At 42.5% G+C, this 13,177-nt stretch overlaps 1 protein-coding gene across 3 annotated transcripts in view; it reads right to left on the bottom strand.

Moving 5' to 3' along the window:
- Nucleotides 1-6,099: 6,099 nt before the first annotated feature.
- The window catches only part of TGFBR2 (transforming growth factor, beta receptor II (70/80kDa)), an 86,308-nt gene continuing 79,230 nt past the window's right edge, over nucleotides 6,100-13,177 (bottom strand). For 2 of the 3 annotated variants that reach the window (XM_012644565.1, XM_012644566.1), the window contains 2 exons: nucleotides 11,659-11,786; nucleotides 6,122-8,795 (listed from right to left, as the gene is read on the bottom strand). In XM_012644565.1, the coding sequence (XP_012500019.1) occupies nucleotides 8,616-8,795; nucleotides 11,659-11,786 (308 nt within the window). In that variant the 3' untranslated portion in view covers nucleotides 6,122-8,615. Of the gene's footprint in view, nucleotides 8,796-11,658; nucleotides 11,787-13,177 lie in introns of all 3 variants that reach the window. The other variant, XM_012644567.1, reaches the window with a different exon arrangement.

Raw genomic sequence — 13,177 nt, 5'->3', positions numbered from 1 at the left:
AAGTTTCTGACCCACAAAATTTGAGCAAAATAAAATTGCTGCTTTAAGCCACTAAGTTTTATAGTAGTAATAACTGAAATATCCAAGGTCATAGAGCTAAGAGACTTAGTAACAGGACTTGGGCTAGAACCCAACTTCCCTTTCTCAGCCAGGGTATTCCTGTGGCCCAAAGTAATCAGATAGGACATTGAAATAAGACACATATATATGGTTACATAGTCATAGTTTATTTCTAACTTTGGCACTGTTGTTAAATTCTGTAATATTGTTTGGGTACCATGCGTTGCTCCCTGTACTATGTCTGGGGCTGTAAAACACAGGGTAGCATCAAAAGAGGATACAAAGGGTGGAGAAAAAATTGCCAGCTTCACCTCATTTCCATATTCCTGTAGGGGAAAAATCAGAACTGCTAGAAAAATGATAAATGTTCAAAAAGTATATGAAATCATTGAGATAAAGAGTAATCCTTATATGATATTTTAATTATTATACAGTGTCAACATTACTATTATTTTTCATTAAGATAGAAAATGAAACCAAATAAAATTTATCAAGCTGCCAGAGTCATCTTTGGGAAGGCCTCAAATGCACAAGGAAGAGAGTCTTGAGCTTAGTATCTTTTCATCTTGGAAGAATTCATACCAAGGGAACAGGCTAAAGCCCTGTGGTAGGTTGATGAATGGCTTCCAATGAGATCTGTCCACATCTTAATCCCTAGAACCTGTGAATGTGACCTTATGTGGAAGAAGGGATTTACAGATGTAGTTAAGTTAGGGGGCTTGAGATGAGATCATCCTGGATTATCCAGGTGGGCCTTAAGTCAAATGACAAATGTCCTCATAAGAAATTTCTGAGAGACCAAGGCCCTGCCGAGGGAGCCAGGCCCTGCAGAAACCTTGATTTCAGGCGTTTAGCCCCCAGAACTATGAGAGAATAAATTTCTGCTGGTTTAAGCCATGAAAATTGTGACAGTTTGTTACAGCAGCCCTAGAAAACTAACACAAGCTCCTTGATAAAGAGTTGTAGAGACCTGGAAGAGCAAGGCCATGATCTCAGGGGTAGCAATGGTGGCTACAGCACTGTAGCCACATGGGCAGTTATGGGACAGCAGCCAGGCTCACACTTGAGGTTTCTCCGCAAAAGCAAGGAATTTTTAGCTGTAGGTTGTTTTACTTCGAGAGACATTAGTGATTAGGACATTCTGATCACTTGCTATTTGTTTGTATGTGTCTGTCTCCTTAGCTGGATCATGGACTTCTAAAGGCCAAGAGCCTTCATTTCTTTCTTCAATGAAAATTTGTTGAAAGACTGTTGTATGTTCCATTCAGTGCTAGACACTGGGATAAGATGCAGAGTAACCTATTCAAGATGCCAGCAGACCTCGGGTGGTACACCACTTTGCATTCAACTAATGTTGGATGGAGGGAATAAATACGGATAAAACAGTTTGAAGGAGTGGACAGTTTTGTACTGACAGAGATGTGGGTTCAAGTTGTATAAACTTGGATAAGAGAATTTCCTTAACCGTAAAATGGAGAAAATAATATCTACTTTATAGGGCTGTTAGGATGATTATGTAAGTATAAATATATGTCACACATAAAATATATTTAATATATTTCAAAATGCCTGTAATGTTCCTAATGAATAAGGGTATAACATTCTAGCAAAGTTTATAGGTTGCATCAATATTTTAGTACTTTTTCTATGTGTTTTTACTTGTTATCTCATTGCATTTTTCCCCAGCTTTCTAATCTAGGCAGGGCAGGGATAATTCTCAGATGGGGCAGAAGTGCAAGAGACCAAATTCATAGAAGTAGAAGGTGCTGGTAGAGCTAGACAAAAACCCAAGACTTCCTGTCTCACCGGGCCCTGTATTTCCCACCACAGCCATGCCCTTCACTTGGATGAGACAGCTCCTCTAGGAAAAGGGGTGGTCTGCTCACAGTTATAGGATAAACACAACTCATCTTCCTCAAGAGTCAATTTTACCCAAAGATTTAGGGGGAACAATGTATTTTTAATACAACAACAGCTTCGTTTTAGAGAGTGCAAAAACTTAACAATAATAACTAATGCTTATGTGCACTAGTCTCTGTTCTAAACATTTTTTAAAAATAGTATCTCATTTAATTCTTACAATTTTCCCAAATAACTCCTATCATTGTTCCCATTCTACACGTTAAGGAACCAAGAAATAGAAGCAGTTAAACAGGTTCCAATATGTAGGTGATCTAGATGAATATTTAGATAATTCATTAAGAATATTTTGATGACCTTAGGGTACCAGGGCTATAATTATTTTATTCTGTTGTCTATCATTGTGGACGTGGGAAGACTTTGAGGAGAATTTCAGCAGCACGGTGCTACATGGGCTGTATACAGAAATGATTTTTAAGGATCAAGTGTGTGTGTGTGTGTGTGTGTGTGTGTGTGTGTGTGTTTGTGCATGGAGAAAGAGAGAGAGCAAGAGAAAGCAAGAGAGCAAGCATTTCACAGTGTGTGCAATTTTAGCTTAATTAGAATAGGAAGACTATTAACAAGTTATTTTTAAATGCACTGACGATCAGGAGGTATATTAGAATTAAATTACACTGTGTGAGGCTGATTGGCATGCCATGTAATGTGGGCAAGTTCACAATCTTGTCTCTATCAGCACAGTTTGCAAAGTAAGCCTGAAATGCATGACTCCACACTCACAGAGTACAGAGCTATAATTATTCAAGTAAAAAAAAGAAACTAATTGGAAATGTGATAAGCAATGGTTAGGCAGCTTATTTCAGGAGGTAAATGAACAAAATGAGCAGATGCCAACTGTGGTGGCTTTAGTAAAAAAGGACAGACACATTTGCTTAAATGAAAAGTTCCCTGTCTGTCACCTAAAGAAGGAATTTCCCTCTGGATTGGACTATTAGCATGTCATTTGCATAGAGAGCTTAAAACAAAAACAGACACCGCAAAATAGAAACTCTTGGGCACAAAGAAAACCTGCGTTCAAAGGATGCTGACTGGTGCGAGGGACTGAGTCCCTGCTGAGGGCACTTGGGGACTAATTGCCAACTGGGAATGTTCCTGACCTTGCAGTAGCAAGAACTGAAATAACCCCAGCAAAACAGCCTGGCTGGAGGAGGGGGGTTAGAAGACCTTGGCTCCTGTTTTGGCTGAAGCTCTTGGGCTGGAGCCCAGAGCCCATGTGCAGGGAGTCCAGAGGAATGATTTTCCTTCCCCAGGCTCCCTCATGGCCAACCCCCTCCCCTCCAGTGCTAACTGCGTCTACCTCACCCATATTTTGGACAAGTAAATCTGACCCTGGAACCCCCCACAGGCTCCATGTCATTGCTGCCTGACTCCAGCTTCATCTCGTGCTCAAGGTGGGAGTCTGAACTCTGGAGTCCAGCTGCTTCAGTCCAAATCCTGCTAACAATTGCTAACTGTGGGTCCCTTAGCAAGACCTCATCTTCTGCCTCAGTGTCCTCATCTATAATATGGAGGTAAGATTGTTGTGAGGATTAAAGCAGATAAAGAAGGTAAAACACAGGGAATTGTGCTTGGTGCTTACTGAATGGTCTCAATAAATGTTCATTAAATGTTAGCAATTAATATGAATTTGCCTCCTGGGGTGGAGCTCCCTAACTTCAATCATTCATTTTCACATCTCTTGTAGTCATCATAAATAAGTACCATTATATACTTAATGTATTTTAAAAATCAATCACATTTTTAAAAAATCAACCAGTATTTCAAGTACTATTTGTGAAAGCCCAAGCTTACTGTGTTAGTGATTTTTTTAAATACAAGTTAAAATAAAAACAGGTCTACTAAAAATGTTTTTAAAGGTTGTCACAACTTGAAATTATCTCAGATACCAGTACCCATTTCATGGTCTACACAAACTCACTCAGCTTCCAATCATTCTCTCAGCAAGCATTTAGACAACATTTACCACGTGAGTGGAGAGCAAGTTGGACAATAGAAACAAAAAAGCATCTTCCCTGCCCCCGTTGAGCAAAGAGACCCAGAGAGAGATGAAGACTGTGAACTAAAACAAAATTTTAAGGCTCACCCCCCCTCACCAGCTGACTGAATGGAACCCCTCGTGGCCAAAGGAATATCCTAAAACTAAATTGCCTATCAGGAGGAGGGAGGTCAGACATGCCTTATCATGCCCCCCTCCCTTCTTGAGGACATCCTTTGTAATCCATTAACAGGCCTAAGGATTTGCAAGACAAACCTGCAGGTCCTCAATTTATACAACAAATATATGTCTGGTGGCTTATCTCTGATAAACAGCTCCTATGTTAAAACTTTCCAAGCCTTTAGACAAAGCTTCATGTCTTTAACCAATTACAAGTCAAAGAATCTTTAAAACCACCTATAACCTGTTAAGGGACCCACCCCCCACTTCGAGATGGCCCACCTTTTCAGGCCAAACCAATGTATGCTTCCCACATAGTGATTTATGACTTTACCTGTAACTCCTGTCTCCCTGAAATGTATAAAACCAAACTGTAACCCAGCCACACCCAGTCCACTTGCTCAAGGCTTCTTGGGCGTGACTCTGGGTCATGGTCCTCCAATTTGGGGGCTCAAAATAAATCTCTTTAAAATTGTTTTACAGAGTTTGGCTTTTTTTTCCGTTGACAAGAAATGATGAAGTAGTGGGATGTTTCCTCATACGGCGGCCTTTTCGTCCTGCTAGGCGGGTCAGTTCCTTCAGGACACAGCATGGAGTAGAAAAGAGAGCCAAGCATGTTAGGCCTTCTGAACTCCAGTTCCAGGACAAGTTGGCTTTGCATCCAGACTCTACCTTGTGGGAGCTTCTTACTTGAGCTCTCTGACCATCTGATTCCTCAGCTAGGGGAAGATTAAATCTGATGACACAGTGGGTACTAAGTGAAAGGTTTTCTCAGATTTTTGGTACTCACACAGGACAGAAACTTTGCTGTTAATGCTTTCCAGGATTTACCTTAAAATCTGCCTCTTTGCAAAAGCAGCCATTGGCATACTAAACTCACTTAATATTGGCCAACATGTATTGAAGGCTTCCCAAGTTCAAGACACAACTCCAAAAGCCTTGTGTGTACTCTTTATCACAATGGTATCTTGTACGTGATGAGATTCGTAACATCCCATTTTACACATGATACAATTGAGGCATGGAAAGGTTAATTTGCCCAGATAACACAGCTGGCAAATAGAGGACCAGGTAACTACTAAAATTGTACCAGTTAAGATAGGACTATAACTAATGCTCACAGTAGGACCACACCATCTAGTTCAGAGAGCTGGGAGGGATTTTCTTCCAGGGTACAGTTGGCAAAGTCTGGAGAAATTTTTGGTTGTGATAGCTGTGGGGTGGGTGTTCCTGGCATCTAGTGGGTAGAAGCCAGGAGTGCTGCTAGACATCCTACAATGCACAGGACAGCCCCCCTCCTCCCACCAAAGAATTATTCAACACAGAATGTCAGCAGTGCCAAGATTGAGGAATCCTGATGCAGGCACTACTACTGAAGATCTCACAGAATCTCTCACGTTCCAAAACAGGTAGCTTGAAGTACAGACAGAAAATCTCATACAGTTTGTCACAAGAAGCTCTTCAAACAATGTCCTGGAGCCAAATTGCAGGCACATTCATCTTGCCATCAGATAAGTCAATGAAAAGCACTAAATGGGATGGGGTGGCTGGGTAGAAAGGCATAGGGAAGCATGGAAGATGACAAGAGTCGAAAAGATAGCCAACAGCCTGCTAGTATGAGGAATGGAGCGAATAGGAGAAGCAGGAACAAGCTTTTAGCAGAAGCCCTGGTTGTGAAAACCCCTGGAACAAACAGCCAGGTGCACAGAGGCAGCTCCTGGGAGCATGGGGAGAGGGCACGTGGGCACACAGAGGGGCACAGGCCAGGACATTGGGATAAGGGGGAGGGCACCAACAGCACCTGGGTCATCTCACATGATTGAGCTTCTGTGATTGCTTTTTTTTTTTAAGGGACCTGAGCCTGTCAGTTGAAGAAGACAATATGAAAAAGTTGGAGATTTGTCTGGTGACATTTCTGTATAAACTGCAGAAGAACCAAGTGAATCAAGTGGGCTTAACTACTTGAATAGGAAAAGGAGGCAGGAAGCTCACCTGAGTATTTTTGCTTTATTGAATCTAATAAACATTTTATTTATACAAAAGACAAACAATGCATAGAATGAAAATAAGTGCTTGAGACTTTTGATATAAAAAGAGTATATAGCATTCACATTCCCGTTTTAATAAATGAGTACGGCTGAAGTGTTCCATAAAAGAATAAAACTTTCCCTTTATGTATAGTAGTGAAAAAAAGTCAGTATGTTTAGGAACTACAGAATGTTATTCCTTGGTCTTTTTCTTGAATAAGGAAAAAAGAAACATAAAACAAGCCACAGTATCACCCGACACTACATTCCAGTTTACGCTGACGATAACCCAGACGTGACAACACTCTTTTGAATCTTGGAAGATCCCGTGAATGGACCAGTATTCTAGAAATTCACCACTAGAGGTCAATGAGCAACAGCTATTGGGACGGCAGAAGCAAGCCCAAAGGTGCAAGTGGGATTTCTAGGTGCTTCCATGGTGTCGCAGCCAAACTGTCCACAACTCTCAGCCCACCACACTGAGCAGGGTGCCTCACGGTTCCACCTAACTCCAAACTTCTCCATGTATCCTAAAACCTCAGTGACGTGAGATCTTCTAAAATCCAAACAGAGCTGATTTGCTCACTGCCAGTCCCTCTCTAATATTCCTATTTGGCTGAAAACAAGTAGCTTCAAAACATTTTTTAAAAAGAGATTACTTGCAGCATTAACACTTGTTTGTGGATTAACAAGTTTCCTATGGAAAATATTAAAGCTCATTCTTTGTTCTTGTCCATGTGGACACAGATTTCTTAACTGTAACTGGGACTCTGGTGTCCCACATACAAGTCCTCGCCCCTGATTTCTGCAAAGGTTGGGAAGGCTGGTGTGATGGAGACACTGGTCATCACCAGAAAAGCTTCTTGGAGTAAAGAGCTTCCCTCCCTAATGCAGAGGGAAAAACTATTAACATATGAGCAAAAGAGACTCGGGTTAACGGGAACCACTTAAAGGAGGCCCCCTTTAGTCCAATAAAAGGCCAACTTCAAATCGTAACACCAGATAAGTAGTCAAAAATCATACTATGTAGCCAGAGAATGACTGCTTGAATGTACATTTCTTACAAGGCCCGTGGTCAGGGGCAGGTTTAATTCCTGGACTGGGGTGGGGGCTGGCAGGGGAAAGGGCATATGTTTACAGTGAGAAGTGAAACAGCTTTATAAGCATGTCCACATCTTCTTTTGTGAATGTGGACTAGAGAGAACCGGAAACCCTCTGCTATCCTTACCTGGGGATCCAAATTTTTCTGCAAAATCTCCAAATATTTAAAAAGTGGCATAATTTTTTTTCAACACTGTGCTGGCCAAGCAAAGCACATATCCAGAGTGTCCAAGGACAGTGGCAGTATGGTGCCACTACTTCAAATCCTTTCCACTCGGCCAAACTGTGTTTGAGCATTCAGGAGCCCAAAAAAGATGGAACCCACTGGTCTTTGCATAGAAAGCTAGAGACTCACACCAAGTGTGATAAAAAATTAAACACAATGAACCCCAGAGCAGGGATCTGTTCCCTTTTAGGGAAGGATGAAGGCTGCAAGTGGAGAACAGTATTATAGATATAGGGGTAAGATAAAAAAAAAGAAAAACAATCTCTCATTAGCAGATGGTATAGCAATTTCACAGGTGGGGAAATTTGACCTTCTGATTTTTCTGCAGCCTGGGAAGGTAAAAAATGGTGCTCGAAATGTTTATGCTATTAGAGATGGGGCAGTGCTTCTGAACTAGGATGACAAAGGTTGTTCATAAATTAGGCGTGGAGCTTGGAGCTCAAGTGAAAAGTCCAGGAAAAACAATGGCACACAGGAACCTCAGGAACACTGGTCCCCAAACAGTGCCACTACATCTAGCTCCATGGCCAGAGGAGAACGCCCGTGCAGGGAATGACTGTTTTGCCAAAACAAGTGCAATGTGGCCATGGCAGGCTCTGAGACGTGGGGCCTCTCTCCTAATTCAAAGTCTCCTGTCACATAGTCAGAGAACCATCGCATGTGTGATTGTCGAGTGCTAATGCTGTCATGGGTCCCTTCCTTGTCTGCTCGGTTCTGGAGCTCTCCAATAAAACCAATTTCCTGGGAATATTTGATCTTTTTCCTCGTCTCTTTTCAGAGTATGGCTATAGATATAGACATATATAGTTATATATAAAACATAGCTATTCCATATTTATATACAGGCATTAATAAAGTGCAAATGTTATTGGCTATTGTAAAAATCAATCTCATTTCCTGAGGAAGTGCTAACACAGCTTATCCTATGACAACGTCAAAGGCATAGAATGCTTTATGTCACCCACTCCCTGCTGCTGTTGTTTCTGCTCATCCCCGCAGCTTACAGGGAGGGGAGTGACCCCCTTGGTTTTCCAGGAAGCATCAGTTCAGGGGCAGCTTCCTGCTGCCTCTGCTCTTTGGTGAGAGGATGGCCTCTTTGGACTTGACCCAGCCTGCTCTGGAAGAGCTATTTGGTAGTGTTCAGGGAGCCATCTTCGGGAATCTTCTCCTCAGAGCAGCTCCTCCCCGAGAGTCTGTCCAGGTGCTCCAGCTCACTGAAGCGTTCTGCCACACACTGGGCCGTGAGACGGGCCTCTGGGTCATGGTCCCAGCACTCGGTCAGCGTCTCGCACACCATCTGGATGCCCTATAGTGGGAGAGAGGTCAATAGGGCACCATGAGTTGGGGGGCTCTGCAGAGGGCAAGGTGGCCTGCTGACCTTGTTTGTGCAGTTCAGGCTAGGTCCAAAAGAGCCTGTGCATTTAACAGGTGCTGGCTGAGTGCCTACTCTGTGAGGCCAGCCAGTTCCATGTGAAATGAGGGGTCTGCAGGCGGCAGCTGCCTCAAAACCTGCCATACCTGTTCGCTCTGGTCCTACCTAATCACGGTAGGTCCAGACAGCACAGTGACCCTCTGCTGGACTTCTAGGATACAGTAACATGCCCAACACCTAAAGATTCCCCACAAAGAAACCCCTAATACCATGTTTATACCTTTCTAGTTTATTTAGAGCAGTTTAGGTACCTGGCAAAATTGAGTGGAAAGTAGAGAGTTTCCATACACCCTCTCCTGCCACATGCACAGCCTCCGCCACCTTGACATCTTGCTTCTACGTGATACATTAGTTATAATCAATGAACTAACATTGACACATCATTATCAACCAAAGCTCGCAGTTTACATTAGGGTTTCCTCTTGGTGTTGTACATTCTATGGGTTTTGACAAACGTGTAAAGATATGTATCTGCCATTATAGTATCACACAGAGTAGTTTCTCTGTTCTAAAAATCCTTTGTGCTCTGCCTGTTCAATCATTTTTCCCCCTGCCCCCAAACTCCTGGCAACCACTGATCTTTTACTGTCTCTATAGTTTTGTCTTTTCCAAAGTGTCACACAGCTGGATCACATACACCATTTTATTTTAATATAGCTGAATACTCCTGGTTTCATTTTGTAAAGTCCACGTTTCCTGGAGTGATTCAGTAGCAGCTTCTAAGAGCTGCCAAGGATGGCCTCTGTGATGCCGCTTCCTCTCCAACAACATTAGGTTGAACCCTGTAAACAGCTGTCTTTGTAGGTCAGATGTGCTTGACTCTAGGCCATTTCATAGGATTCATGCTAACCCTAAAAAGGCCCCATCCAATGAACCCACCCAGAAAATCCTGCCCAAGAAAGTGGCAAGAGTTTTCTCTCACTGCCTTAATTTTTGTTTTGCATTATAAATATTTTTGTCACCATTTCAAGTCCTTTTGGGGAATAAAGCAGGCAGGAATTAAATAGACAATCTGATAGGTAGAAATAGAATGTGCTCCTCCCAATTAGAGGATCAACACTGCCAATGGTGATCCCTTACATAGGTGGCTGGGGTGGGACAGATAAATCCCAACACCGCCTGGGAGAACTGGGACTTTCCCAGCCTGCCTTCTAATACCAGCAACTTTCCAACACACCTACGAGCCTCTCTCTCCCTTCCCACCTTGTGAGTTCATGATGTTGAATTAATTGCATAATTCACCTAAATGATGGTATTGATTGATGGCCCTGTTAAGAGTAGAGTGTTATTGTTGGTACACAAGTAACATTTATTTTATTCTGGCACTGTAATTATAGGCAGTAAATTAAATTAAATATTAAGCATTAACTTGAAATCAATAGGGCAACAAATCTCATTATGAGAAAAATGTATTATGCAAATTCTTTCCAGAATTTTATCATTATGAATAATGGCTTCATTACAAGAACTGTACAGCAGAGGAGGCAACAGAGTTTGAAAGAAACATAACACTCTAGCACCATCTGATTTCAGAGTTTATGCAAAACAGTCTTGCATTTTTAGAGTCAAAGAAGATTTGCCCAAAACCTCGGACAAGCCCTCGACCCGACACAGCCTGGTTCGCTGCCGCCACCTCCCCACCCTGACTTTATTAAGGTCTGTCCACTGCAGTGGCTCTGGGCCAGGACTGGCACAGACCAGGCTTCCTGCTCCATTTGTCTTCCCGATTGCGCCTGACTTGTTTCTGTTTCTTATCTGAACTTGCCTTGCCCTTAGGAAAACCTACAACTTAGCCTCAGCTTTCATGGATGAGGGAATTCATTCAAAAGAGGCAATAAAAAGTTTTAGTCAGTAGAAGGAACAGTTTTGTCAGTGAGATAGGAATACACTGTTCTCTCTCATTCTTTACGAAGGGCTCTTTCCTGGGTGTGTCAGACCGAGAGACAGTTCTTTCTCACTCACAACATATCATTTTTTTTTCTTTTTCTCTGACCATTGCCATCATCGAGGCTCCCCCAAACCAATAATTTGGATAGGCCTCTCAGTAAGTAAAAACCACTGCCCTGCTATGCAGCCTTAGCTACCCTTTCTTGAAAAGAAAAAATAAGAAGCCATTAGGATGTTCCCAATAGACAGGTTTCCTCTTCCTTCACTGGCATTCTCCTCTTCTGTGCTTTCCCCCATTCCAGGGTGAAGAGCCGGCCTCCTCTTTCCCACGCGTGCTCACGCGGGTCTCTCCCAAGTCTGTGTGCACAGCCTGCAAACACCTGTGCGTGGCCCTCTGCACGCCACAGTCCCTCCTCTGTCCAGCTGCCTGACAAACCCTGCTTGTTTCGCATCTGCTAAGTATTTCCTTCCGGAGCTGAAGATTCCCAGCAGAAAACATTTGGAACCCAGAGGGAATGAAATGTAAACTCCCCATGTAGAAGCAAGGGAGCGAGTAGCAGAGGCTGCAAAGAAAATATTTTGACCCAGAACTAAGGGGGTTGGAAAACAGGACAAATGCCCTTCAAATGATTATCCATGAGGTCTCTTTGGATGTTGTGCATACCTGCCGGTTGAACTTATAATAATAGCACCATCCACTTTATTGATATTTTCTTTATAAACAAAACCTAACAGGGTTATAGATAACAAAGGGACCTGCCCTCAGATTTAAGACCAATATCCCAGAATTCATTCCTTCCTAAGAGGCTACTCTGGATGAATCTTGCTCTTCTAAACAGTCACGCCTTACCTGGTGGTTGAGCCAGAAGCTGGGGATTTCTGGTCGTCCTCGATCTCTCAACACGTTGTCCTTCATGCTTTCGACACAGGGGTGCTCCCTCACCTTGGAACCGAATGGAGGCTCATAATCTTTTACTTCTGAAAAGAGAGCGGGCAAACACAGGGTCATTGAGAATGGTGTGTGCAGCTGAGGGAAATGAGTGTGGTGAGATGGTCGACTCGGTAGCACGAGGCACTGAGTGTCAAAACACGTCTGTGATTAAGGGCAATTTTTAATAACAGTGGCTTCAAAGAAGAAGGAAGAAGTGGGTAAGGACGGAGCCTGAGAAGTATTCAACAAATGGGTGTTGAATGCTTACTGTGTGCTAGAAATCGTGCCAATAGCTGGGGACAGAGTGGACAAGACAGACAGGATCACGGAGCTTACATTTTAATGCAGGTGTTCTCTGCAGGGAAACACTGCCCCAAAGGGGTGAAATTGGTTTCTCGAAAAGTAGAAAAATTTTACGTGTTACAATGTAACCCTCTGAATGTGGCCCTCTAAAGTCCCATAGTACACAAACCAGATTTAATATGTGGTATTAAATTTCCTGAGCATATTCAGCCATAAAAAGGAAAGACATCCTGGCACATGCTACAACATGGATGAACCTTGAAGACATTACGCTAAGTGAAATAAGCCAGACAAAAGAACAAATATTGTATGATCCCACTCATATGAGGCACTTTGAACATGTAAATTCATAGAGACAGGTGGTTGCCTGGGGGCTGGAAGAAGGGGGGATGAGGAGTTATCCTTCAATGGGTAAAGAGTCTGGGGAAATGAAAGTTATGAAAAAATGGAAAATAGTGATGGTTATACAACATAGTGAATGTATTTAATGGCATTAAAATCAACACTTAAAAATGGTTAATTTTATAATATGTATCTTTTACAATAGGAAAAAAAATCACAGGCAGTAGTGATTAGGAAAAAATTCTCTACACAAGCCCCTTACAATAGCAATGATGAAAAAAAGGTTGAGAAATGCTGTTTTAGTGAGATGAAGGAGGGGACGGATTAACAGTAACATCGACAAGCAAAATTTTTAAATGATAATTTTTCTTTAATGAGACCTGCTATAAAGAAAATAACAGAGGATCATGTAACCCTTCACTCAGGGCTTGGGGTTTCAACTAAGGTCAGTTTCTTTACAGAAACTTCCTTGAATATCCTTCAAATCATTCTTGGTTAGAGTTCCTGGGCAGAGCTTTATTTTAGCATGTGTCTTATCTGAATAGATTCACCTGCTTATTTGTCTCACTCAGCTGAACTGTGAGCACCTGGGCACAGGTGAAGTGTCCCTTTCTTGTCCCTGTGTTCCCAGTGCCAAGGACAAGGGCCCCTCACAGCAGACTCCCAGTGAATGCCCTGTGAGTGAATGAATGAATGTGTGACTGCATCTTGGATCTTGCGCAAAGCAGCAGTGCATACACATCGGGCGAATATTAAACCACACACTACTTTAAGTGAGCAGACTAACATACAT

The sequence above is a fragment of the Propithecus coquereli genome, unplaced genomic scaffold (genome assembly GCF_000956105.1).
Source record: "Propithecus coquereli isolate 6110/MARCELLA unplaced genomic scaffold, Pcoq_1.0 Scaffold214, whole genome shotgun sequence".
In the NCBI taxonomy this organism is placed as follows: domain Eukaryota; kingdom Metazoa; phylum Chordata; class Mammalia; order Primates; family Indriidae; genus Propithecus; species Propithecus coquereli.
Note: the sequence above shows the minus strand (reverse complement) of the source record. Positions and strands in the feature narration are given on the sequence as shown.